This window comes from Pochonia chlamydosporia, chromosome 3 (genome assembly GCF_001653235.2).
Source record: "Pochonia chlamydosporia 170 chromosome 3, whole genome shotgun sequence".
NCBI classification, from domain to species: Eukaryota; Fungi; Ascomycota; class Sordariomycetes; order Hypocreales; family Clavicipitaceae; genus Pochonia; species Pochonia chlamydosporia.
In genome coordinates this window covers 536,847-563,439 of record NC_035792.1, presented here as the reverse complement: position 1 = coordinate 563,439, position 26,593 = coordinate 536,847, and the positions used below count along the sequence as shown (strand labels likewise).

General features: G+C 48.2%; 9 protein-coding genes across 9 annotated transcripts; 3 read left to right on the top strand and 6 right to left on the bottom strand.

Annotated features, from left to right (window-relative positions):
• Nucleotides 1-6,350: 6,350 nt before the first annotated feature.
• VFPPC_04082 (hypothetical protein) lies at nucleotides 6,351-7,677 on the bottom strand (the record flags this gene model as incomplete). The annotated part of the gene is made up of 2 exons (XM_018283491.1): nucleotides 6,351-7,200; nucleotides 7,262-7,677. 2 exons carry the CDS (start codon nucleotides 7,675-7,677, stop codon nucleotides 6,351-6,353), a joined length of 1,266 nt encoding a protein of 421 aa, XP_018144579.1.
• Nucleotides 7,678-8,907: 1,230 nt separating this feature from the next.
• On the top strand, nucleotides 8,908-9,255 carry VFPPC_04081 (hypothetical protein; the record flags this gene model as incomplete). The annotated part of the gene is made up of 1 exon (XM_018283490.1): nucleotides 8,908-9,255. The coding sequence occupies one exon, from the start codon at nucleotides 8,908-8,910 to the stop codon at nucleotides 9,253-9,255; it is 348 nt and encodes a 115-aa protein (XP_018144578.1).
• Nucleotides 9,256-9,337: 82 nt separating this feature from the next.
• Nucleotides 9,338-10,759, bottom strand: VFPPC_04080 (Pfs domain-containing protein; the record flags this gene model as incomplete). The annotated part of the gene is made up of 1 exon (XM_018283489.1): nucleotides 9,338-10,759. One exon carries the CDS (start codon nucleotides 10,757-10,759, stop codon nucleotides 9,338-9,340), a length of 1,422 nt encoding a protein of 473 aa, XP_018144577.1.
• A 758-nt stretch (nucleotides 10,760-11,517) lies between these two features.
• On the top strand, nucleotides 11,518-11,991 carry VFPPC_15724 (hypothetical protein; the record flags this gene model as incomplete). The annotated part of the gene is made up of 1 exon (XM_018293477.1): nucleotides 11,518-11,991. One exon carries the CDS (start codon nucleotides 11,518-11,520, stop codon nucleotides 11,989-11,991), a length of 474 nt encoding a protein of 157 aa, XP_018144576.1.
• Nucleotides 11,992-12,467: 476 nt separating this feature from the next.
• On the bottom strand, nucleotides 12,468-14,781 carry VFPPC_04079 (heterokaryon incompatibility protein; the record flags this gene model as incomplete). The annotated part of the gene is made up of 2 exons (XM_018283488.1): nucleotides 12,468-14,173; nucleotides 14,244-14,781. The coding sequence occupies 2 exons, from the start codon at nucleotides 14,779-14,781 to the stop codon at nucleotides 12,468-12,470; spliced, it is 2,244 nt and encodes a 747-aa protein (XP_018144575.1).
• A 1,280-nt stretch (nucleotides 14,782-16,061) lies between these two features.
• On the bottom strand, nucleotides 16,062-17,240 carry VFPPC_04078 (hypothetical protein; the record flags this gene model as incomplete). Its single annotated transcript, XM_018283487.1, has 1 exon — nucleotides 16,062-17,240. One exon carries the CDS (start codon nucleotides 17,238-17,240, stop codon nucleotides 16,062-16,064), a length of 1,179 nt encoding a protein of 392 aa, XP_018144574.1.
• A 1,060-nt stretch (nucleotides 17,241-18,300) lies between these two features.
• On the top strand, nucleotides 18,301-20,163 carry VFPPC_04077 (proteinase; the record flags this gene model as incomplete). The annotated part of the gene is made up of 2 exons (XM_018283486.1): nucleotides 18,301-19,149; nucleotides 19,249-20,163. The coding sequence occupies 2 exons, from the start codon at nucleotides 18,301-18,303 to the stop codon at nucleotides 20,161-20,163; spliced, it is 1,764 nt and encodes a 587-aa protein (XP_018144573.1).
• Nucleotides 20,164-20,702: 539 nt separating this feature from the next.
• Nucleotides 20,703-24,752, bottom strand: VFPPC_04076 (hypothetical protein; the record flags this gene model as incomplete). The annotated part of the gene is made up of 4 exons (XM_022428378.1): nucleotides 20,703-21,380; nucleotides 21,431-21,614; nucleotides 21,697-24,312; nucleotides 24,442-24,752. The coding sequence occupies 4 exons, from the start codon at nucleotides 24,750-24,752 to the stop codon at nucleotides 20,703-20,705; spliced, it is 3,789 nt and encodes a 1,262-aa protein (XP_022284443.1).
• A 757-nt stretch (nucleotides 24,753-25,509) lies between these two features.
• On the bottom strand, nucleotides 25,510-26,487 carry VFPPC_15723 (protein family CysZ; the record flags this gene model as incomplete). Its single annotated transcript, XM_018293476.1, has 2 exons — nucleotides 25,510-26,022; nucleotides 26,092-26,487. 2 exons carry the CDS (start codon nucleotides 26,485-26,487, stop codon nucleotides 25,510-25,512), a joined length of 909 nt encoding a protein of 302 aa, XP_018144571.1.
• Nucleotides 26,488-26,593: the final 106 nt, after the last annotated feature.

The following is a 26,593-nucleotide window of genomic DNA, read 5'->3' as shown; positions in this document are numbered from 1 at the left end:
AGCCTGAGGCAATCGGCTTAGCCCAGCCGGCTAAGAATACCGACCATGTCAAGGTGTAGCGTATCTGTTGTCACTCGTTCCTGGCCAGCAATCACCCACGCAAACGGAACGTACCTGGCCTAACAAACACAAACACAAGCTTAGACGATACTAGAACTGGAAACCCATCCTGCTTATGGTTACATCGCGCGTTATCGGATTGTTCGTTGGGCTAATAGCCGTAGCTCTCCGTGTCGTTTGCCTCAGTCTCCAGCCATGCGCCAAGGAACTCATTCAGCCATGGAGTTGGTCACAAGTGCCCCCATCCCAGACCCTGGTAATGCAGAGGGGCGTCTTCTCCCAGCTATATCCTGGGGAAGCCCTGTGGTTCTCTAAAGTGAAGTGGCTAGGCTGCCTGTGCTACCCCTATCTCCCCCGCAGTCTTAACTTCCAGGTCTCTCTAAGGAGTTACAGCTTGTTTAGGTCTAACAATTTGTCATCCATTGATCTTATACATTTGAAGACGGCTGCTAAGATGGAAATAAAGCAGTCAAACTACAATGTAATTCACAATATATTGGCGAGTCCATCTTTTCGAGCCCCCCAAATGTGACTAGCCGCGCATTTATACGGTCCAGGCAATGCTCCAGAACCATTGCAACGTATCGTGATTAACTCGAATGCCGAGGATTAAAGTCTGGAACATTTGGGAATCTGACCTAGAGGATGTTATCAGAGCCGCATTTGAAGCCATCAAGTGGATAATTTCTCGTAATTGTGTTATTCTGGACATCTTGACACTTTAGTTTCTTCTTAGACGATCACAGCTGACTCCGATCATCTGTGCCTGGTCTTTGACAGTATCCTCAAGCTGCCTACAAGTTCTCGAATTGTCGTGGTATGTATTGAGCCATTCCCATTTATGGCAGCCGCAGTATAAACTACGAGAATAGGGCATTCACGCAAGATCTTGTGCATAAAGACAAAAGACTATTGGTGCTGTGCCCCAGAGATACACCAGAAATATACTAAAGTTACCACAAAGGTAGTGTGGTACCAAAGGTTCATATTTGAGGCACTGCTTGAAAGAGGAGTGTGCGACGAAGCCCTGTTGCATGTAGGAATCAACGTGCGCAGCCACTCATTTTTCGCATTGTAAGTAGCCAAGATCTAGATCGCTGAACCATTCGGCGAACTCCACGCACTGCCCAGGGTAGTATTCAGCTTCAGAGCCTTCTTTCTCCTTTATTTGACCTTTCCGTCGGACAACCTGGCGCGGAAGCCCCGATCCCCCTGGTAGCAACCCGAGTTGCATCCCGTAGGTGCATGTGTGGATGGCTGACAGGCTGGATTGGGTGGCCAGGCCGGGAACCCAGTAAAGCATTCCGTTTGCCAGCCCGGTTTGCAATTTGACAGCACAACGGGATGGGACCAGAACTCCATCAGCGCTGATCTGGTCCGAGCCAATAGTTGCCAGCTTCCGGCCAACTTGCTCAATTTGTACGTGCTGATGCATGACAGGGCCAGTTCACCATACACAGGTTATCAATGGGGTACAGCCCCGCTGGACTTCACAAGTTAGCTGGACTGTCTAAGGCATAAGTTATTAATGAATCACAGCGATAACATGCAATTGGATAGATCAGTTGTCCATCCAGATGAGTAAATGTTGGGGTATCCCGGATTCAGCCTCGGGAGCGGATAAAGGTAGGATAAGGAACAAGGGAGGTTTGTTGTTGGGGTGCATTCCAACACCAGTACGGCGCCGAGGTATGTATGGCGAATGGGAACCAAGCCTCTGTGTACACAGGAGTGCACGAATAAGATATCATGGGACACAGAAAAAGGATCAAGAGAAACGCATAGAACTTGTTCATGACATATAGCGACAGACACATTGCGATGAAGCCAATATACTGATACGCAGATGGTTATTGCATACTTGACTAGTTACATATTGATGAAAATATCCTCACAGCCATCACATGACAGTTTTCTACGCCGAAAATTTCCTCATCAACCTACCATTGCAGCGGTGACGCATCGGCTAGCTCCATATGACACTATGACACCATCAAGGTCTCAGTAGCAGAGTCCAATTCGGAAATTCACTAAGCTTCGTTCCCCGCAGCCATAAACTAAAGAGAGCTTAAGGCATGCGGCATGTAAAGGCCGGCACTTCTCGAGACAGCAAATAAGATAGGACAGATGGCAGTCGTTTACAGGAAGGCATATTTAGAGCAAGTGTTGTTCTCTGGAAATAGCCAGAGGGGGTGTTTCCCCAATGCATTGGGGATGTGGAAACTCTAACCAGCCATTTAGCTCTTTTAGCTAGCAATGTACCGGAAATAATGAACTTGTACAAGCACAAGCAACTAGTACAAGAGGGCAGTCAGAGCACTAGAGAGATACTGTCAGCTCTTAATGTTGTGATGGTAACGCTTGAGGAGCCTCGCATGTAGCAACTTTTGTGCATTCTGTATCAAATATCGTGCTGGGCGACGTGGCAAGACATGAGGTGATTGTAGATCAGTAGCTAGGGTACACCACAAATGCTATGCCTTTAATTCATGTGAGGAGATAGTGCATTAAAGCATAAGTTAAGCAAATCGGTGAACTGTAGCTAGTAAACCTTCTTTAAGCATAGCAGGCTTATAACTATAGCTTTATCAGCTAATAGACTATTTAGATAGCGTAAACTCTCTACCACTCTACACTAAAGCAGTAACGCCTAGGCTTACCTGTTATATGCGCATAATTGTAAGGGGCTGGCCTAGCGGCTTCTGCGAGCTAGCGTCACTAATAGTAACTTTTCTCATAGAGAGAAAAGAAAAGGGGAAAGGGGTTAGCCTAGCTCCGTAGAGAGCTATTATAGGGTCCAGCTAAGCTCTGGTAGAAACCCGTGGTTAGTCCTTAGGTAGCTCTTTCCGCGTACTTGTCTCCTTCTCTCTTAAGATCTAAGCGCTACGCTTAAATCCATAACAATAATAACTAATACCTATGTCATAGATTTAAGCGTAACGCTTAGATCGTAAGAGAAAGGAGATAAGCATATAGTGGGAGCTACCTAAGAACCCACTATAGGTTTCTACTAGAGCTTAGCTAGGCCCTATAAGGGTGCTCTTAGAAGCTAAGCTAACTACTCTTCTTCTTCTCCTTCTCTCCTTATGAGAAAAGTTACTACTAGTAATGCTAGCTCGCAAAAGCTGCCAGGCTAGCCCCTTACAACCTAGAGCAATTAAATTTTTACTCTTAGAAACCTACAACTATATATTACAGTAGATTAAGCTAGTTAATATAATTCTTATTTCTTTAATAAATATAGTACTATATAAGCTATTTATTAAAGTTATTCTGGAGGTACTTACCTAGACTAAACATGCAAAAATATACTTTGCTTAATATTAAGTTATGATAATTGCATAATAATAGGCTTTATGCTAATTATATAATAACGATTAATATTAGCGTTTTAAGTCCCTTTAGAGCTAGATTATAAATAGCTATAAGGATATGTTATATAGCAAAAAATTGCTAAGCAATTAAACTCTAAAGGGTGTTACGGATTCAAGCGTAGCGCTTGGATCTTAAGGGAGAAGGAGACAAGTGCGCCAGAAAGGCGGCCTAAGGATCTACCGCGGGTTTCCACCGGAGCTTAACCGGGCTCTATAAGGGTCCTCTATGGGGCTAAGCTAATCTATTCCCCCTTTCTCTTTTCTGACTTCTCTCTATGAGAAAAGTTACTATTAGTGACGCTAGCTCGCAGAAGCCGCTAGGCTAGCCCCTTACAAAGAGTTATATTAAGCTTAAAATAGAATGCAGTATATACTTAATTAAAATTCTTATAAGGCTTTTAAGTGAAAATAACTTATAGCGCAGCATTAAAAGACTTCTAGTTCTCTAAACTAAGCGCTAATAATTCTATCTAACCTATAGCTTCTTAAATAGCTGTCTTTTATTTAAAGATAAAGAATACTAGAAAATTTTAACATTATCTCACTTAAGCTGCTACTGTATATTTTGCTTCTCTAGCTACTATTGCCTTTATTGCTCTTAGTAGTGCTATAGCAGCACTAGAGAAATACTAAGAGGAGACTAAAGCTAACTTTTTAGTATAAAGTCTTACATTTTAGAAGGCATTAGGTTATAAACACTAATACTTTATAATAGAGCATTATTTTTAACTAGATAAACTTTAGAGAAAGCTCTTAAACTATTTCTAATAGAGAATTAGGCAGTTATATTACTCTTAAGAGCACCCTATAAGTCTTAAAATGTTATTCTTAGACTAGGTCTTTTACCCATGTGTGATACTAATAATAATTAAGCTGTAAGAATATGCAATCTATTTTAATTAATTATTAAGACTGTAATAAGTGTTTTCTATATAAGTATATCCTATGCTAGCCTGCTCTCTTAACCCCTTTAAAGGACTGGCACTAATAATTATGCTGCAAGCTTGCGAGAATGCCGCGGCAATTCTAGTCGATTGAATAATAACTACAGTAATATTACACCTAAAAGAGACTAGAGATCTGTGAAATGCTTTTGTGGTTATCGTTAAAACGCGACACGCGAGACTATACAGAGTATAGAGTTAGCAACACAGGGTATGGAATTCTTTCCGTTACAACGAGTAACATGATCTAATGTTCTGGGTGAATTCTTATGCTATAGAAGATAAAATATAACCTATACTGCGCTAATTGAAATTCTAGAATTTGGTGGCACACCATTGCAAGCTAACTGATTATTGTATTATTGCTTGGGGCGCGTGATTTAGCCAGGTTAACGGGACCTTTATTATTGCGAACCAACAAATAAGCTGATTGTGGCATTTATCCTGCTCTTCACTTACGTCTAACATTTCTTTCTGGGCAGAAAGATATTCCATACACCTACAACAAGTCTATGTAGGTTATTTACTAAACTTCGCCATGCATCTGGAACGTTCACGAGTACCATAGTTTGCATCTTTCGCTCAAGCCTATCTGAGTGGTGTTACCGCTAATGCACAGTATTGCACGCCATCTGATCACTGTGCGATCAAATACCGTGCCGCAACATAAATGGTATATTTTGCTGCACAGCTTATTGCCAAACAATTTGGCTTTTCCGCAACTACTACACCAACAACCAAAAAGGCAGTCAAGATGTCAAACTACTTGAGAATACACACCGAACAAAAAAGCGCTGAGAAGTGCTTGGATATTTGTAGCCGGGTCCTCATCCGTATTAACGAGATATACTTCCCGTTAATTAAAGACATACCCCCCGACCTAACAACATCACCGCCTCTCGAGTCTCACTGCTTGACCCTGGCGGATGTGATAACACTCTCAACGCTGAAAAATTGTACCGAATTGCTTTGCGAGGCAATTTCAGAGTTGCATTTGTATGCGGAGAAGGATGATTTTGATCCACCTAAACGTTCCGCCAAGTCGACGCGAAAGACTGGGAAGCTCGCAGAAGCAAAGTTCGAAAAGCTACAGCACGAAACAGACAGGAAACATCATGACTTCTGCAGGGATACCGCCGGTCGTGTCCCGCAGAGGAGATCACATGTTCTTGAAAATATCAGTTTGGGAAATGATGGGCAGCAGCTTATCGTGTCTACATTAGGAGATGTCTTTGATGTTAAGAAGGTGGCCGCCGAAAACAGGGCGATTCAGCTGATTGGAACAATGTCGGATGCTGCTTTAAAGGAGTATTTTAGGACCAAAATACCCAGGTAATCAATGTCTGCTCTCGATAGTTTTCTGGGGTAATAAGATTGTCAAATATAATTAGCTACGCCTAAGAAACCCTTCGCTATATCTCACGGGCTAGTAGTAGATGGAATCTATCGATTGTGACGCATTTGTCTTTGAGTACATATCTGGAAATTGGGTTATTCCTGCTTGGTTGCACCAAGTGGTGTATCCTTTGACTCTGGATTGTTTTTGCCACTTGATACGACTTCGTTTGAACTCCTTCCCTTGTTTTCTTTCCAGTACAAGGTGATGAACTGTCCACATGATCATCATGTCAACCTTGGCGCCACACAGTGCACAAGGTGGTGTCGAATGTGGGTGGGTTGCCATCTATTTGCCTCACTTCCCAACCGACAACACAACAGTGAAATCTTTTGAGAGACACACTCTTACGGTAGGATATATTAACAACAGCTTTAAATCTCCATTTAAAGAAGGCGTCCGGAAATATGCATGTTTTCGATGACCAAATTTGACTCAAGGCGGCACGTTGCCAATTAGGTCAAGACTTTTAAAGCGAACGCAGGCACTGGGCGTGAGAATCACAACGACAAAACCCAACCAGCACTGCGTCGCGTTCAGAATATTCCGTTCTATTTTGCATTGGTACTCTGCGGATTATAACGTAGTATTCGAACATATCTGATTTTCTGCTGAGCTTGAGAGCCTAACGCCAGGCCCATGACGATTATCAAATACGCCTTCTGTGTCACCTTGAGTTCCTTGGTCAGGAGTGGAGGTACTCTGGTTGAGGGTTTTGGTGACTTGCTGAGAATCCTGTATTGTCTGCTTTGAAAAGCTTTCGATGGTTTTTTGATAACTTTCGTCACTTATTTGCCCGCCAATATTGCGTGACCGTCCTGTAAGATTGATGCGCCTGGCGGTTACAAGGTCTCCAACAGTCGAGATTGTAAAGTTATAGGCATCATCGGCCAGAGTAATATCTTCGAAAACATTGTGTCGCTCAATTGCTTTAGTATCATCTGCATCAGAGATAACATTTATGCATTGATGGATGCTTTCCTTTGTCGCACGCAATCGTTCAAGCTCCGTGGCTGCGTCTTTAGATATAGTATCCGTAGACGCCATTACCTGCATTCGCCGATCGATGTCCTCTTCGTGGCTACGCAGCTGTGTTACGAGATTGCGAATAGATCCTTTTGTGGCATCCAATCCATTTTTGACATATTTATGTGCCGAAGGACGTTGGGAAAACTGGGAAGGCTCTTCTGGCACTGGTTCCAGCTGCTCGATCCGTTCTGATAGCTGAGCACAGATTCTAAGGCCCTGCTGTGTACTCTTTTTCTCCTCCATCATGGCTTGCCATTCAGTGTCGTTCTGGTCGGAATGCGAGAGGAGCTGAATTTTTTCATCCAACTTTTGCAAATGTTCCTTCAAATCTTGGGTCGCATCTGATATCATATCTTTATAGTCTTCCAGCACTCTTGGAGTTATGGCAGCTACCCGACTAGGTGAAAAAACAGTCAACTCATTTGTGCAAAACAGCGACTAGCATGAGCTTAACTTACATGGTTGCGTTGGCAAGTGCTATATTTATGGTGGATTTATACCCAGCCAGCATGTCCTTAAAGTCGGTGATATCTCCTTGAAGATATTTCTGGGTGACCCAATCTCGTACACTCGATCGTGAAGGTGTAGAGCGTGTTGTAAAACGACAGATTAGGTCCCCATACTCCTTGCACGCGTTCCCGCAACGGTGAAGAGGAGCTTTAAGAGCCTCAAAGCTGATTTCTGGGTTGTTGCTGACGGTTTCTAAGAGTGACTCCAGTACGGCTGTAAGATCATTGAGTTCGTTCTTTAACGCACGTGCTCTTTTGTCTTGGCTTTGGAAGTCGCGAATTGTCGTGTACAGGTTGACACTGGACGTAAGGGCGAAAGTCACCAACGCGACGACACCAGATGCTACGCTCAGAGGATCTGCCATGTTTCAGAGAAGACTGATTGGATTGCCAACTACCTGTGTGAATTCGGCTGAGGGATATCCTTTAATACGACAAGCATTAACGTTATCAAGCACCAAAGCTTTACTTGTAGGGGGAACTTACGGCCTATTGAGACATCACCGCACGACCTTTGATGAGATACGAGGCAGCTAGGCCTCACCTTGGCTCTGAGCTTGGTTTTATGGGCGGCGCCAGTCGACAGAGTTACATCGGGTGTGGGGCGACGAGGCATAACCGTTGCTGTCTGGTTGTATCGAGGAACCAATCAATCCCAAGCGGTGGCGCTCTGAGAAATTCCCTGACGCAAGAGGATGCAGAATTTGAATTTCAAGGCACGCACGAGAAAACATCTCGGCTTAAGTTCAAGCTTTATTTGTTCTCATCTGGGATATTAGGAGTGGCCATTGTTGCCTTGCTCATATACGGGGCTGATCTCATTTGACTCCCGATGCAACGCCTGACTAACGTTCATGGCTGACCAATGTGTTGCCACCATTGATGACGACGCCAGCTACGGCTACAGAGCGGTAGAAGCTCCTCTGAGTTTCAACAAGCGCCGGGCGAACGCCAAACCCCCTCAACCCTGCACAATCAAGCTGGGCGCTTACATGCCTTGGCCTTTGCAGCCATGTTCACCAACATCGGCCCCTAATGCGGGGTAAAAAATCTTCAGCATTCTGGAGCTCGTGATATTATTCTGCAGCGCTGTGTCAACTAAGCTTTGATGGTATTTCAGCGTGACATGTACTCCATTCCAACCAGAAAAGAGAGAGAAGGTGTCATCCTTGTGTAATTCGCCATTTGGCTATTGATTGGATTGGAGAGGCGCGCGCCGTGGTCAGGCGTTGCCTAGCATATCCCAGGCGGCCTGGGACTTTGTGTCGCTACTATCCCGTCGTTGGACAACCAATAGATTGGCCCGACACCCTCCGCAGGCTCCGGCTGCGGAGTCTGGTAGGAAGGGGTGGCGCCTGGGACCAAGTGCTCAGCCCAGTTTGTGGCCATGCAGGATTGCTTGCGTCCCAACACAGCGCATCGCGAGCTTGGGTTGAAGCATCTTCGTCAATTTTCTACATAATTTAAAGGCAGGGCCTTTGCCTAGGGTGCCGAGTAACCGAGATATCTGTCTTGTCATTCAGTTCGATCATTATTTCACTCTGCTTCAGTGACTACTCCGCTTCATCTTGCCAAAAACGGTGACCCGATCCGACATGTCGATGGATTCCGATCGAGAAATGGACGTTGCAGAAGGACCTGATCCAACAATGCGACCAACACATCGTCTAAAAGATATCAAAGCGGGAGACGACAGCGTACAGCTCCTCGTATCTACGAAGGATCACGTTTACGATGCAGAGAACGTGGAAGCCGGTGTGAATTCTTGGCAAGTGATCGGCGCTTGGGACGAATCCTCGGTTCCAGAACTCTCCAAGTTTCTGAGCAGTCGCCAGACGACCATAGCCCGAGATTACAATGGTAAATCTACATTTGGGACAATGTATGGAAGCGGATTTAAGCTCGGCAGGCGGGAAGAAAGCAGTGGAACGGCCTCTAAATGAATATGCCGCCGCGCCGTCTCCAGTTTGAGGTGGACAAGAAGTTGTGAGCTTTTAATTGACAAGAAGTAAATAAATAGCAAGTTTAAGACGTACTTTTCGAATTACTGGTAGAAATCGTGGTCTCTTCCTGTACCGTCTCTTCAGCCGCCGGAGCCTTTGCCCTGATCGGCCCATGGAGGAGTTCGCGCAAAAGTAGATGTCCTCCGGATCCGAAGAACTCAATGGCATTATCCCCGGCACTCACGCCACTCACATTCAAGGGGGAGTCATCCGAATGAAAGACCAACTTTGCGTTTTGCCCGGCTTTAATGTCTTTGATCCGATGTGCTTTTCCGGGTGTCTCCGTATCCGGAGAGTTGTTGCGAGAATGACGAGCAGTGACGCCTCGCGTTGTTGATATACCGCGCCGTATTTCTGATTCCTGCCTCTCTTTCAACGGTATGATTGAAAGGAGCTCTTTGGCGTACGCTGCGGCGGCGGCGGCAGCATAACCCTGCCATTGTTTGTTCTTGTGCGAATCTGAATAGTCAGAGATTCCGCGAATCACCAGGCTCGAGTAGCTATCCATCAAACCCGCAGCTTCCATTTCAAAGCAGATATTGTCAGCGATTTGGACCACTTGATCCCTTGTTCTGGCATGACGTATAAGTTGGTTGGAAGATGCAATGATGCCGTAGTGGACCATTGGTTTCTCATCAACGCGGGTATTTCGGTGCACAAGTCTTGATCTGTCACAAGCATCACAGTTCTCTCGCATCAGGGACTCGTGCTCGTAGTTGCTGTCGAATAGTAAGTCCGATTCGACACCTGGGCTCGCAAAATCTGTCATGCAAGGACCCTCGCGCAGATTTTGCAGAATCCTAGAGAGCTCGTTGGTTGATTTTCTGTGTTTTGCTTTCATTGTAGCGACGGCTGTCATAAGACCTTGGGATGGTGCACACGCAAGGCCGGTTTGATGCAATTGGCCATCCTTTTCTATCTTTCCAAGATCGCTCTGAAGAACTCTGGTGCTGACAACGATGTCGCCTAGCCTTATGTCAACTTTGCCCGGAACTCCACCCCCAATTCCAACAAGCAGCCAAACGCATATCGAGGAGAATGTGCGCCGCATGTGCGTAGCAACTATTGCCGCAGTATTTGTGCCGTAGCTGTTAAAGGGTAGGCACGCGATAACAACATTGTGTCCTGAGATAGAACCCAACGTGTAGTTATTGATGTCGTTCTCAGGCTGAGGGTGTGGGCCGTGGGCAACATCCAGCATAGCGGTAGCAGCAGTTAACTCAATATCCAACGCACAAATCCAGCCAATATAATATTTGTCGTGAGGGATGATGGTGGCATTGCGAACTTGGTCATCCAGTTTGTCGTTGCTTTTATCCTTATCATGTCGCTGCCTCTTGTGGTCGTCACTCTCTTCGTTTCGTGCGTCGCACTGGATGTGTTTTCTCTTGCCGTTTCGCACGCCCCTCATTCTTCGAGATCGAGATATTCCCCGCTTCACCATTTTTCTTGGAAATGGACTCAAGTTGTTGATAAGCCTGCCTCGAAACGGCGCTCGAACTCACATTATGTCTGTTAGTGGCAGCTCCTCCGGGATTTCCTTCCGGAGTTGATGATGGAGGACATATCTCACCAAACAATCGCCGACATCTCAGGCGACTGCTGTTACACCAAACTAGTCTCGTGCCCTGCACCTTCAATGTTCTTTAGGTCAAGTCCTGCTGCACCTGTGTGGGCCACAGCAACACGAATTAGATTTGGCGCCCGTGGCTGCCTGGGGGCTGGATTGAAGGTCTGTCATTTGGGTGATCAACATGGATGATTGGATGGCAGCATACTAGGTTCATCTTATGCCAAACGTACTCTTTTACAATTGCTAACTGTTGGGCGCTTGATGAAACAGAACATAACGGCGCCGAAACGTGGAATCGCCCGGTTGTAACTGGCTGTGCATCCTGAGTTACTATTAATACACATTTCCGTTGACGCCGTATTTAATGTGCGGCTTGCCGTTAACCAAGGCGGCTCTGCTCCGGAGGACCTGCTAGCTCACACATTTAGGCTTAGTTCTAACCCCTCACGGATCTGACAACCTTTGGCGTCATCTTTACCCAGGAGCAACGTCCCGTGCCGATCGCCAGCCAGTTCACCACACTGTGGCGCGAATAAACCTGAACATTCACCCTTCTCTTTCTGAAATTGTATCAAAATAATCAGCAAGTGCGGCTGGTGGAGGTGGTAGGTCTCGTCATCCACCAGGCCATGGTATTCGACAATGACGACCGAGAGTCGGGTATTGAAGTGCGGTCTACTGTAAGCAGTATTGGCCGCCACGACCCGAAATGCATTGCGACAAGTTTTTACCTATGCATCATGCACGGCAAGTCTGTTGAGTCCGAGGTGGTCATCACCAGTGATGGGAGTCAACAGGTGCAGCGCATGGGACCAATTCAAGACGCAAATGATCGATACAACTCAACACGTCGATCCGCCCTAAAGAATATCAATCCTGAAAGTCGTCCGGTGGGAGTGTCCAAAACAGATGCCGGCTACATCGTCAACGAAGTGTGGACTCCGGGAAGCAATATAGAGGCCAACCATACTGTTAAACTTCAAATCAACTACTCTACCCTGCGAGCAGTGCGTACAATTGCTGGAGATGCGTTCCTTACCATCGGGAAATGCAGACGACAGGCGCGCAATACATCGGTATCACAGAGTCTGTGGTTTCGCTAATGGATGTCCAGAAAGACAGGCTGCACCCCGTTTCGGTTTCGTCTCAATCTGAGGCACGCCTTTTGAGATTTCTGGCGGCAAAATTGGTTATGGACAAACCTCCAAAAGCTTTGAGAAAGGCCAAGTCTGGTTTGATACATGACGCACCTCTAGAACTGGCCACGCTTCTCCGAAGCTTCACAGCTGATACCATCACCGCCGCTTGCATCATTCTATTTCATAGTCCTCGAGCCATCGCGGCTGCTTGCTATTGCGCTACTTTTTTACCTAAGTGTACCTAGTGAAGCTAAATAGGTCCTGAATTTATAGAGACCTATAGATGCTTTACACCTTAGTTACCACATTTACATAGAGTTGCCGCATATAAAATCACAGTAACCCGGTTACCGCAGTTAATATCTTAAGAGCTTTGCTATTATCTTTTATAAAGAGCTTAAGCCAAAGACAAACAGCCGCATGCATTCTACTCGCACACTCTACGACAACGCAAACGTAACCGATTCCACATCCCCAAAAACCCCCGAAATATAGACATGCCCAATCCCAACCCTTCTAAACTCAAGATACCTACCAACCTCACCCCCCGTCTTCACCAAAGCCAACACAAGACAATTCTCCGCCATGACCTGGTTCCCCGTCCGTTGTCTAGGCGTAACCTTACAAAACGGCACCAGCCAAAACTCCGCAGGCGTATCCGCCGGGTCATCAAACACAACCGGCCCCAACGTCTTTTGAAACTTGCCATACGGCGTTTCCGAGAAGTAATGCATCGAGTAATGGCGAGCTGGGCCGCTGCCTTCACCATTCGGTGGGCCTCTCTTGACACTCCTCATGGAGCCGGTTAGAACCAACGACGCAAAATCTTTCTTTGTCGGTAGAGAAAACGTCTTGTCTATATCCAGCCGAATACAGGGCGTGGCACTTTGGCAGTCGTAGAATGATATAGGTGCATCGACAGAGAGACACGACCAAGATGAACAGCGAGGCTCTTTTGGTCGACCACCGGGTGATTGGACCGTGAATAATAACGAGGCTGTGGCATCGATAAAGTGACCAGCTGAATAGTTATACTTTGCCTTGATCAGATTCGACATTTTGGATGCCAATCCCTGCAGCGCTGGAAGTTTGTCTTTTGTGAAACTTAGATGACACGCAGTGTAGTTGCGTAGAATCTCCATCCACGCAACATATCGTCGCCATTCTTCTTCCACATCATCAACGTCCATTACGTTTGCAGACGAGAGAGGAGCCTGGAGTGATGGACCAATACATTCAAAATCAAAGTGTTTCTTCAACACAATCTTCGTGTCATCCAGGTTATAATGCTTCAACGTCAGGTTTCTGAACGAATTCTCCTCTCTAGGTTGAGGATCTGTCTCCGGTGCATCGTCATAGTTGTTGTGTGTATGTCCATCTTCAGAAACAATGTGATGCCCGCATTCCCAGTAGATTTGGTCTTTGGCAAAATGTAGCGTCCGTCGGGATAAGAGTCTTTCTTGGAAGACCCATCCTCGTTCGTTGATATGCGTCTTGATGACGTTTTTATAGAAGCTACTGTCAGGTTGATCTGTAAAGGTGATGCAGCCAATCTCGCCGCATTCCTGGCACGGGAGACTGAAGCTCGACTGGTTACGGATTCCGCACGACAGAAAACCACCAGTGCCATCGACGGCGCCAGTCGCCGCAATGTTGATGTATGCCCTTTCGTAAATGTCTCCCATGCGAGCTGATTCAATAGCCCAGTCTTCTCCATCGTCTTGAATGATACAAAACGTGTCAATCCAGAGATAGCGCAATCCCAACTGTCTCGTGACGGTAATGGCATCTCGAAAAGTAGGTGGCAGGTCACTGTAACAAATTCCACTCTGAAGCGCGTATACAGTCGTTTTCGTCAAGGCGCAGTAACTATCACCACCCCATCGGTGGCTCAGGGTTGCATATCTTCCAGGAGAGTTGGGCTGCGGTATGAAAAGGTGTACTTGGTCGGAGTCCACGTCGCCTACGTCGATGACTCTGGTTGGCAAGTTGGGATCATCGGGAAGCTTTTCACGGTCGATACCAATTTTGCAGCCTGGATGGGTCTCGTCACATTCGCGCAGCCACTTCCTCATTTGATGGAAGCTGCCTTGTGTCCCCCGTGCATGAACCAATCGTCGAGGTATCTTTTTTGACAGATGGCTTTCTGCAGTATTTATGATACATCAGCACCGTTTTATGTTTCAATCAGAAGCAACAAAGGGTGAAAGTCTTACCGGCTCGGCATGCAATGTTGATGGTAACGGGCTTTCCTTCAAATGTCTCAGGCGTTGAAACAGACTGCACAGTTTCAGGAACTTTACCAATGTTTTCATTGTGTCTAAACTCATATTTGAACTCGTCTTCATTTCTGAGAAACCCATATTTTGACGTATCCTGAAAATAGAAGTGATATCTTGTCACAGGGGGTAGCGACAGGGCCATCTCCACGGGCCTATTCAGATTGAAGTCGGCATTCTGTTGTCGCGCGACCTGGGACAAGATGAATGCGCATAATTCGCAGTTGGCATTACTGCTGTGCTTCCCTTGAAAAGACAAAGAGGCATATCTGACGATAACGTGAGGGAATGAGCTTGGAATACCGCACGAACCTCCAGGCGGACGAGGGTATGAGTGCTGCTGTGACACATGGAGCAGTTTTGCAAGATCAATCTCCCTGCAACTTTCGCACAAGTTCTGAATTGAGAGTACATTCTCGCTTACTTTCTTTATTTCGCCTCCGGCAGTAGATGGTGAACCACCATTGTCGCCCATGATGGTCATTCTCATCAACTCTCACCGACTCAGTGTTACCAAGTCGCGATGTCTTCACACTGTGCGGATGCAGTCAACGCCACAGATGTGGCTTGTGTCTGCCAAATTACCTCTCAAAGTTCTTGTAAATCTCAAGGGGAGTATCGGAGTTTGCGTTTCTGACAGCGGGAGCGCGTTTCGTACATCCTACAATGGGAGTTTCACATCATGGTTGAGAGGAGCAGAGACGTGGGGATGAGACAGGAACAAGCATGAGGCGTCGGTTTCAATACGATCAGCCCCACGCGTGTGGAGCAATACTACTTCGGAATAGATTCCACGAGCTTAATTATTTGGGCCAAGAAGAATAATGAATCAATAGACTGGATTGGTTGAGAGTAACAGTGCTATTATGATGCGGTGGATTGAAGATCCGATGCAACCTTTCGGCCAAATAACCTCGGCGACCCATGTTCATATCAAACGTTGGACTTTATCCAGCTAGCATTCGAAACACTTTATACATCTTTGTTAGCAGAACTGGACCCGGCTTTTCCTTTGGCTAACTTACCCGAACGCAGTGAGCAGGACAGTTGGCGGCATTGCCACAACAAACTCTTGGCTCAAGGTTAGCCGGAGATGCAACAGCACCGGCAGCCAACATGCTGAAAATGGCGGCGACGACAACCTGGCGGATACTGAGAACAGACATTATGGTGATTTGAGTTGTACAAGTTGGTAAGTTGATGTAAGCGTGGTCTGAGAACTGGCCGTGGAGGACCGACACTCTTATATAGTCCTTCAACAACTTTTAAAGATCTACATACGGGAACTTTGCTCCTTGGTTGGATTTTGTCCATCGCACATCTCAGCTTAGTTGCCATCGTGGTGGCCGATCGCCCGATTCTCACAACTCACCTGCCCGATTCTGCGTAAACCCTCTAGCCGTCTCACATCAGCACTCGACGATTGTAGGCGCCGGTCAATAGGTGAGGGGAACCTAGCCGATTCCTGTTGAAATTCTGAATCCTACAAAAAATGTGTCGAATCAGGTGTGCGTCTCATGTTACAGAACTGACAAACTAGGAAGGTTGCTGACATCGTGATAGCCGCATTGCCGGTTATCCATGAACGATACATTTGTCCCAACGAACAGCTACATTTGACAGAGTAGGCCTCACAAGTCAAAGTATCCCTTCAGTGTGTCTACCAAATGTATTGATGCTAGAGTTGAGGCTTAAAATACACTGATATCAAGAAACGCCATTGTGCCTTACATATCTATCCAAACGCCCAACCGATCATGTATCTCGCATTAACGCCCGAAGCCGCCGCATGTTTTCAGGATGCAGCACCGACGGTCTCGGCCTGTCGGGCATTGTAATTTGCCTTATGATATTCTCGCGCCACTGTCGGCCCAGTCGTTCAGAAAAGACTTCGTCAAGCTGCTTCACAATCTCCTCGCTGACATCCTTCCAAGTATTATCCCCAGTCCGTTTTTCGCGAACACCCCACGGCCTAATATCCAGGCAATGACCTGCCCATTTCCCGTCCTGGGGGTGTGGCATGAGAGACGCGTGCTTCCAAGCCGTGCGCATGATGACGACTTCTCCAAAGCCCAAACCTTCGATAAATGGCCCATGAATGAAGTCAGGTCTAAGGGCAATCGCATCCCCCCTGACATACTCCTTCGTAGTCAGGTTTCTCAGAACCCAAGTTCTCTTAACGTCATAGAACATGTCGAGACTCGGTGAAAGAACGGGCGCGCAAGCATTGAGAGTATACCCAATGTGCCTATTCGGCCGAAAGTATTGATTGTTGCCGTAATATATGTCTTCGCCTGGGTAGCCAGGGAGGGAATGAGGTGTGTACGAGTAATGTATGGGGAAACGATCGAGATTGTATCGCTGTGAACGTGAGACAAGATCCCAGATTTCATGACGTGGCGACTCGCTCAAACGCCTTCCGAACATAAATCTTATGGGTTCGAACCCCGGTGGGAAGCTGTCCAGCTTGACAAGCATTATCCTTGTGCCTGCGTATTTCCCCAAGGATTTGGCGAAGTATCGATGTAGTGCCCGTTCAGCCATCTTCCACATATAACGGCTCGTGAAGCCAAGATATGCCATGGGTACTGAATCGTTGAGTTCGTCGAAAATGATATGCAGCACCTCACATGGAAGCCTAGAGAGGCGGTCGACTCCTTGGCAACGTGATCGCCGATTGGCAAGAGCAAAGGCTGCTCTTTGTAGAGAAGTCATCCCGTCCCAAGTGGCCTTGTAGTCGCGATCATCTTCCCACTTTTCGAAAAGACCAGGAGGTTTACATGGGACTGCCAGAAGCCCTACAATAACTTGGCCCTCGTTCCTTGAGAATTCGCGCTGGCTAATACGTCTGATGGACATTTGACAGCCAGTGCTGGAAGCAACCAACTTATACATCCCATGTCGGGTCATATCAAGTGTTGTGGTTGAGACCATTTTGTCTATTCTTCGCTTTTTATTCCAGACAACTGTACAAAACTGAGAAACCAAGTCAAGTTGTTTGATAAGAACATGCAACCCGCGGCTTAAATACACAATTTACCCCCAAAGAGACTTTATGTCCCAGAAACTTCTTTTCATAGCCAAACTTAACTATCTGTGTGCGCAAGCTCTCAGCTACGCAAGGCAACGCAGCCACGAAGGTTACTAGATATTTACTCTTTGCAAGTTCGAAAGTATTTCTTGTCCTGCATGCAGTATTGGTGTCATGGCAGAGTTTAACATTGCATAGCCTGCTCAGTGCTGACACAACTGGGATTGTAGATTTCAGCCAACAAGTCCCAACTAACTTCGACGAAACGCTATTCCAAGAAATGCAGAGCAGAGTTTCAGATAGCCACACAGACCCTTCTCTAAATGATGCTTTGTTCACTAGTCATAGTCCACAGATTGATGCTCTGCATTCTACTAGTTGCTAGGCTTGAGTCATCTCACCATTATTCCCCTTGTTTTGACTTTTCGGGCCGTCGCGGGCCACCCAAAAGCTTTTCCACTAAACTTAAAGTATATATCGCTTGTAACAAAACTACCTACATTGAGCTAACGCAGGTAGGAGGAAACTTGGTCCCTGCATCCTCGTGGTGAGCTGGTCGCACAGAGTGTCGCGTGCGAGTATGCCGTGTAACCCACATGTTGACCGCTTGGTCAGACTCGCAACATGCATGCATAATTCACTCCTACACTTCTATCGAATGCGCCCAAAGAGCTCAGACTATTGGCGAAGACTAAATCACGACCAATTAGGCAGAGAGTTTAACTGCATCATGCGCTGAGTCTTGGTCACCTACGTTGGTAGAAGCCCGTCAACTGACCTGACCTGCATGCGAGCTATGCTGGTTCACAGAGTATACATCCATCCTTGATGCAGGGACTGCTATTTGGCCTTTTGGCCTATTCACAAAAGATTATAAAATGTATGGCATCTTCGTGTTGCGACACACTATCATGAACAACCGTGTAAATGGCTCCACAGGATCCTAGTTGAGCAAATGGCGAGATGTGTCCCTTCATAAAATTTCTACCTTTGCTTCGACCAGCTATTGAACTTACCTGTTCCACCGAAAGGTTCGACTGGACATCAATCAAACCTTCCACCAACCTAGAATACCACCCATGCTACACCAACGCCCAATGTGCTCGACTCATCCTCCCACTAGACTACCAAAAGCCCAATGATACCCGAACAGTCGCCCTCGCGATTGCCAAAATTCCTACCACTGTTCCCGACGATGACCCTAGATTCGGCGGCTCTATATTTCTCAACCCAGGAGGGCCGGGGGGTTGCGCGACCGATCTAGCAGTATGGCTTGGGCCAAGCCTACAACTCAGGTTGGAGCGATCTGGTCGTCGCCATTATGAGTACATTGGGATTGATGGTCGTGGCATTGGACACAGCTGGCCCGCTTCCAACTGTTTTCCAGGCGATTTGTTATCTAGGCTGGCCTTCAACATGGAGCAGAGAGGGATGGGGTCTTTGACAGACTCAGATCATGCCATACGCTACGGACTCGCTCTAAGCGATGGATTTGGCGAGCGATGTGCCATGGCAGATAAAAGTGGTTTAAATGGCGGAGACATTATGGCTTATGCTGGAACAGCGAGTGTTGCTCGTGATATGGTGGAAGTGGCAGACAAGATTGTGGAACTGCGTTTGAGACGACATGGAGCAAACGGTCAATATGGGGGCGATGCAGCTCAAACAACCAAAGATGTCGCCCGAATACAATATCTCGGCTTTTCGTATGGAACCATTCTAGGCCATTATTTGGTATCCATGTTCCCCGAACGAGTTGGTCGTCTGATTCTCGACGGCGTCATGGACCCCAGAGACTACGCAACCGGACCGGTATGTTACGCTTGTGCCTTTTTGGCGTCAGGTTTTAATCTTTTATCAAACGTACTTGACCCATTTCACCAAGTGTTACGTATACTAACCCCTACTCAGGGCTGGACAACCAACTTAGCCGATACAGACAAGCTCTACCACGCTTTCTTTGGCGGCTGTCACAAAGCGGGACCATCAATCTGCGCCTTGTCCCGTTCAGGCGATAAGTCTGGGAATGACATTGAATCCCGTTTCAATACATGGTTCAATAAACTCGAGAAAGATCCCTTAACATCAATCGGTCCCGATGGTGACGTGCGCATTCTCACAGGATGCGATATTCGAGCGTACATGGGTGGTGGTTTTTATGCCCCGATAGCAACGTTCCAAACGATGGCATTCATCTTAGACGCTGCAATAACAGGCAATACCGCACGTCTCTTTGATGCGTATTTTTCCGACATCAGCCCCAAGCGCAAAGCTGACGGCGGTCTGTATGATGACCCTCTCCATCCAGCAGCAGGCGATGGTGGCTACGCCGTCCGCTGTGGTGATGGCGACGACGTTACCCAAAAGGATGTTACCTGGTGGCGTGAGTATGCACAGAATCTAACATCGCGATCGCTCATTTTCGGTAGTTACTGGGCAAACAAGCGATTCATCTGTTCAGGCTGGAAATTCAAGTCCAACTGGCGCTTCACTGGACCATTCACATCACCTGAGCCCAGAAAAGACGCAAGTGGTGACCCAGAACCCGGATACCCTGCTGCTCCAACCTTGTATCTGTCCACCCGGCTTGACCATGTTACACCTCTTCTCTCGGCTCGTGATATGAGAGACGTCTATCCTGGAGCTGGCTTGGGCGTGTTAGATGTAGGAGGACATACCACTCTTGGTGCTGGGGCAACAAGTGAGTGTATCGAAAAGTTGGTCGAAGAGTACTTGGAAACAGGTACTGTTCCAGCTGAAGAATCAGTATGTACAGTTGATTGCGGACCATGGGATGAGAAATGTGAAGTCGAGTATACCATCTAGGCACATGGATTGCCAATTGCAAACCTCTAGATCGTGGCTCATTGCTCCAATCTAAACCGTTGAGCACATGACGGTTGCTCATTTGAGTTGAATATCTGCTCAACATTGAGCAACGGTCAAGTCGCCCCTATGTGCATCAATTTGCCTGTCAGCATCAATATATGATATGTGGTCTTTGGTATGGTTGGGTAGCTCGCCTTCTTCAAGTGGCGACACAGCTTCGTCCAGTTTGACGCACGACGGCATGCTCTGGCTACCAGTCACTTCGTCAGTCCATGATAGTAACAACAGTTTCGCTCCCAATGTCGGGCATCGAGGGTAGATCTTCACACGTCAAATTCCATTGCATCGAGGCTAAGATACTATCATAATACGCGACATCGGAACCTCTCCGCAATTACAACCATCACGCAGCCTTCTAGAATTGAGCTGCCTTCCAAAAATTACCCATCACATGATTTTCGTTTTGAACAAAGCAAATATGAACCCGCAGCAATTCTTCGTAAGTAACAACCACCTCTCCACTCTGTGGCCATATATTAGTTCAAAGAGTCCCAAACATACTCATCTCCCAGTCTCTCCAAGCCCACTGGAGTCCAACGCCAAATGCCACGTCGAAGGGCAGACTCAAAGACCTCTCGCTTGGCCTGTTGAGGTGGCGCCCCCTGTCGGCATTGAGCAGCCTCACAAGTATTGTCAGTCCAGCCGAGTTGCAAGTCATCGGCCCACCATGTGCGAAGTTCAAGTCCAACGCGAAGGTGCATCAGTACAGATGTGATGTTCTGGTATCCGTCGAATGTGACGGGGGTCAGCTGGCATGGAGAATTGGGGAAGCTTTGGCAAGCGGGAACGCGCTTTACTTCGGACCATGCAATGGACATCTCATTGGACACTGCCTGATTGTAGGTGTACGCTGAGACTTCGAACTCACACCACTGTTCAGCGGCTTGAGCAGCACATCCCAGGTTTGCGCCATAGAGATTGAAGCGGAAGCAGGAGTTGGGAGAGTTGGGTCCAACACCAATCTCAGCAGTGTCGGCACTACCAGCTGATTGAGGTCCGGTGATAGCTGGCGGGACAAACTCCACAAGCTGTCCTCCGGAAGAAGGCAGATATCCTTGAGCGGCTTGTGGTGACAGAGGCGCCACAATGAATCCCTCCGAGAACCAGAAGTCTCCGTCAGGGTTGAACAGAGGACCAGGTCTGGAGGCATCAAACTGTGCTTGAGTTAGTATGCTAACCTTGGCTCGGTTGGTCAGTTACTTACATTTATTGTGGTGTTGCCTACTTTGCTTCCGGCAGGGCACATGAGAGGAATGGCGGCGACGGTGCTTGAGACTGGTGGCTCAGGAGTAGGATCCGTCGCAGGAGGAGCCAATGTCGGAACATCTGTCAAGGGCACGGGGTGGACAGACGTCGAGTTTGCCCAGCCCGCATCTCCTAGGATAACTCTGCCATGCAGTCAGTAATGCACCTTGCGGTCAGGGAAGAAATGCAAAACACGACCCAGATGGTAATCAAGCAGATACATACCGGCGCTGGTTTTGAACAAGGCGCTTCGCAGCAGTCACTTTGGCTGGCACAGTGACAGTGGTAAGAGTAGTCAAGGGAAAGTTCAATGTGTATGTCGTGGTTGGCTCGGGGATGACATTGACCCAAGTGCTGGTCTGGAGGAAGGTCGCCACAGGTCCAGCTTGAGGATTGAACAGAGATGAAAGGCCACCATACCCAGCAGGCGAGGAAGCAGCCGGTTGCCAACCATAACCCCCTAGGCTGCCTTGTGGGACGGGGCCAGATGCAGGCAAGTCCTTGTTGTCAGAACTTCCAGGATTTCCATAGACCGACAGAGGCGCCGCAGAAATAACAGACAGGACAGGAATGCCACCTGGGCCAGTGACAATGGTCAGGGCCGGAGACTTCGGGGCGACATCAGTTCCAGCAGGTAAACCAGCAACAGCAGAGTTCACAACCGGCGGAGAAACAACAGTTGGTGCAATGTGGGATTCAGATCCGTATGCTTCCAAACCTGGCGACAGAGCAGAACCACCAACAGGCACCGTCTGAGGACTTGAGACGACAGGCGTTGGTGCCTGTGGTGCTGGGGTAATGACAATTGTCTGAACGACGGGAGAGGCAGCTCCGTTTGGTCCGACAACGGTGAATGTGACAGCGGTGGTGATCGGGCTTGCAATAGCAGTCCCAGAAGGAGTGATACCTTGAGGGAGATCACTCAGACCCTGAGGCACAATGGAGGGAAATCCGACTGTGGTAACAGCAGCAGTAGCGCCGTGAAGCCCAGATGACTGTGGAGTGAGAACTACCGTTTCAACGACAGGAGTGGCAACACCATTGGGACCAAGGATATCAACAGTGATACAAGTAGTGTAGCCTTGACCAACTTGAGCTGGAACTGAAATACCTTGAGGGAGCGCGCCAACTTGGTCCTCAGGGACAATTGAGGGGAGCCCAACGCCGGTACTGGTAGGCAGAGCATTGCTGTTAGGCATGACAACCGTGGACTCAAGGACAGTGGGAAGGCCATTCGTTCCAATCACTGTGTACGTGACGCAAGTAGTCAGACCCAAGGGTGTCATACCAGCAGGTACAACCTGCCCAGGGGCTGCGGTGATTTGGCCTGGAACACCCGAGACAATTCCAGACGGGGCTGCAGTAGCAACAGGTGTAGCTGCGGGACCAGGAATGAGGAAACTGGTTTCAACGACAGTGAGCTTGCCATCGGCTCCAATGATGGTGTAGGATGAGCATGTCGTGATAGCTCCAGGCGGGCCAGACAACGTTGCTTGTGACACAGGCAGGACAGTTCCCTGGACAGAGATGCCATTTGGAAGGCCCTGAGGCAAGTCTGTAGCCAAGACTACAGATGCAGGAATCACCAATGTTGACTCGATGACAGTCGGTCGACCGTCAGCTCCAATAACTGTGTAACTGGTGCAGCTGGTAATGTCCTGTCCGTTTGAAGCCCCTTGAGTAGCCCCAGGAGAGACGGAGGTCCCCACAGGCAGCGCGGAGGAAGCACCAGTGACAGGAGCTGTTCCAATGACCCAGGTGGAATGAATAACGGTTGCCACTCCGTCAGGACCAAGGATTGTGAGTGCAGTGGAAGTGGTCACACCAGGTCCGGTGTAGACAGGAGTGGCTCCAACCGCTGTGATGGTAGTCACTGGAGTTTGTGGCTCAACATCAGTAGTGACAGCTTGCTGGGAAATGCCGCCTTCAGGACCAGTGATGGCCGCGGATGTACCAGTTGGTGAGCCACCATTGCCTTGGTTAGTCTTAAGTGTCGATTCGATCACAGTTTCTTTGCCATCTGAGCCCGTGATGGTCCAGCAGGTCACTGCCGGCCCGGCACCAGAAGCCACTTCAGCTGCTGCAGTTGAGAGAGTGATGGTGTGTTCAGAGATGATAGTGACAGGACTTGGACTCCCTCCAGAGCCAGTAACCCATTCAACATTTGTATCCGTGACAACTGTGTACAGATTTGACGGCTGCACCGCACTTCCTCTGTTGGCACCGCTTGGGTTGGCAGTTACTTGACCAGCGTTGCCAGTGTTGTAATCTGAGTTCGGTGGGACGTTTTGCCCAGAAACCTGGGTAGAACCATCACCGTTCTCGCTTCCATTAGTTTCAGCAGGGCTGGCAGCAGAAGTCGGAGCAGGAGTCCCATAAGCGTTGGAGCCCGCGGGAGACGAGCCATGAGAATCAGAAGAGGTGGTGGTGACGGGGGCAGAGTCAGAGTCAGAGACATCCGATGAAGTGGGGTTGTTTCCAGAACCAGAACCATCGACCCAGAGATCAGAAATGGTAATAGTAGTGAATGCCTGGACGGTTGGCTGATTGCTCTGGGCAGAATTCAAGGGAGAAACGCGGATTGTTCGAGTTGGAGCCCCATCAGTGACCCAAGAAGCACCAGAGATTGCAGCAGTGTTTTCAGGAGACTCATTGCCGGTAGAAACAGGGCTGGTGGGATAAACAGTGACAAAAACAGTCGTGGTGTCTTGCATCAGACAAGACTGTCCGGCAGGAAGGCCATTGGAGTTGTCACCACCATTGGCTGTCACCGTGACTGTGCCTTTGGGGGAGTCGACTTGGCCAGCAGAATTTCCGGTATCATTTCCATCATCTGGATTCCTGTTTCACATAGTCAGTCCAAAGGTGAAATCATATCAGAAGGTTTGAAAACTTGCCCGTAGCTTGCTTGGGCTGCAGCTTGATACAGAAGGCTGCTGGCCACCACGGCCCCGAACGAAAAGGGGGCACGCATGGTGTGCGGCGAATGGAAGATGCTCAAAGGAGGTGAAGTTGTAGCCGGAGTGTCGACTGAAAGGACCGAATGCTGCGGGTGTACGGAGATCAAGAATAGAGGTCGTTGATAATGACGAGCGCAGGAAACGAACGAATGGTGTGAAGTGGTGTTGGAAATGCGAGGAGGTTTGAGGTTGCGAGAGTTGGGGAAGTGGTTTGGTAGAATCGAGAGACGGAACACACGGCAGACTGCGTGAAAATTTCGTGGGATGGAAATTCAAGGAATGCAGAAGAGCTGCCACGATATCCTGCCGCATAGCCGACATTTTGTCAACTGAGGAAGGAGCAAGGAGCAACCTGCCAGCTGCGAGCTCCCCAGACTGGTGCCTCACAAGGAAGTCCCATAGCGTAGACACATGAATATGGCAACCAATGGGGTGTAATATCCAGAAATCTGGTATGCAAATTAACTACAAATCGTTTTTAGTAGAAAACGTGCGCCTTCGAGGTCGCTATGCAAGTATACAAAAATCCCGGCCTCATGTGGAAATACTCTCGTTGGGCTTCATGGTCTCCCCTTAGAGTACCAGCTGCGATTTCCAATCGGTTCAAAAGCCAGAGACTCCTTCCCAAAATTGAGCTGAGGAGATACAAACCTCAGGTTACAAAACCCTTGACCCACAAACTCAAGTCCAGCCGGCGATTGTCACGCCACAAGTGCAGATGTGCCTTCCTTCCTCGCCAAGGTCAGCCTATCACAACCTGAAGAAACACGGCATTAAATGCCGAGCCAAGATCGGTTCCACTCAATGATCGTAGAATCGATCGATCCAAGGAACAAAGGAGTCGTGCTGATAGGTTCTAATCGTCGATCCAGATCAGCTGGCGAGGAGTGGCAAAGGGCTGATAGCCAATGGGAGCGGGCTTTTGATCTGGCCACTTGACGAGTCCAATTACAAAGACATGTATACATCGGAGCAAGGTTTCATGGAAGCTTGCTTTTGATTTGCACCTGTGTTTGTAGTCGCAATTGGAAACTCGTTTGATCCGTGACTAAGCATGTGGCCGCGTTTGAGCGTAGCATCATGCCATGTCATCGGAATACTGTGGCGGGGCGTGAGAGGGAGCTTCTTCGTTGACAATTAGTGAGTCGATGCCCGTTCTCTTTCTCTCATCCTCAATTCTCGCGGCCCACAATGCCGATCCGGCCGTCGTCGTCAAGAGAAAGAAGAAGGAAAAGACGGGGATCAGCTCCAGAATCATTGCTACCGTGCCGAACCAGACATAGTCCCAGGAGAGAGACTTGACTTCTCTCTTCTGCTCCTCTTTGGAAAGGCCGCGAAGTTGAAACCACCGATAGTGGGACAGTTTGCCCAGCCTAGTGCCCGTGATGATGATGAAGGCCGGAGTTCCAACGTACGGAACAAGATTAAGTGGCAGGAAAACAATCAGCTCGACAATTTGAATAATGCTCCAAGGCTGATAAATCGCAGCAGTTGTCGGTTTGCCAAGCATCTTGACGGCATTCGGTGCATCTTCGAAGAGAATTCGGTGAGGGGAGATGAGGTTCTTCAAGCCAACTTTGATGAAGGTGGCCTAGTTGAACGGTCAGCAGCTGACCGACCAAATTCTTTCTTTTCAGTATACGATGTGGTCAAAACTTACATCGAAGACATCGACTCGGCACTCATCGACAAAGAAACCTTCAAAGAGGCCCTGTATAATGATCAATCCCTCCCCCAACGTTAGGACCACCGCGTTGACCCAGGCACCCCAGCCGTGGAAGATGGCAAGGAATGCAAACTGTGGTAGGAACGCAAACGTGAAGAGAATGAAGTAAACAAAAAACGATATCAGCGACAGCGGCAGAAGTCTTCCGCTGAACAGGGGCCAGAACTCCTTATTCCGAAGGAAATACCAGATGCCACGCAATGGGTAGGAGGCCGCGATGCCCGCTCGTCTGACGTAGTTGGCAGGGCGAGACTGGGTCAGTGAGCGCCCATCGATGCCCTGAGACTGGCTACCGTACAGGCTGGCGGAGAGGCTGCCTTGCGACGCCATCGTGAGATACAGCACAGGCGACGAAGAATGGCAGCACGATGTTGTGATGTTGCGATGGTGTTGCAGGAGTGCCTGGTCAGTTTGTTTTGAGGCTGCGTGGCCATCG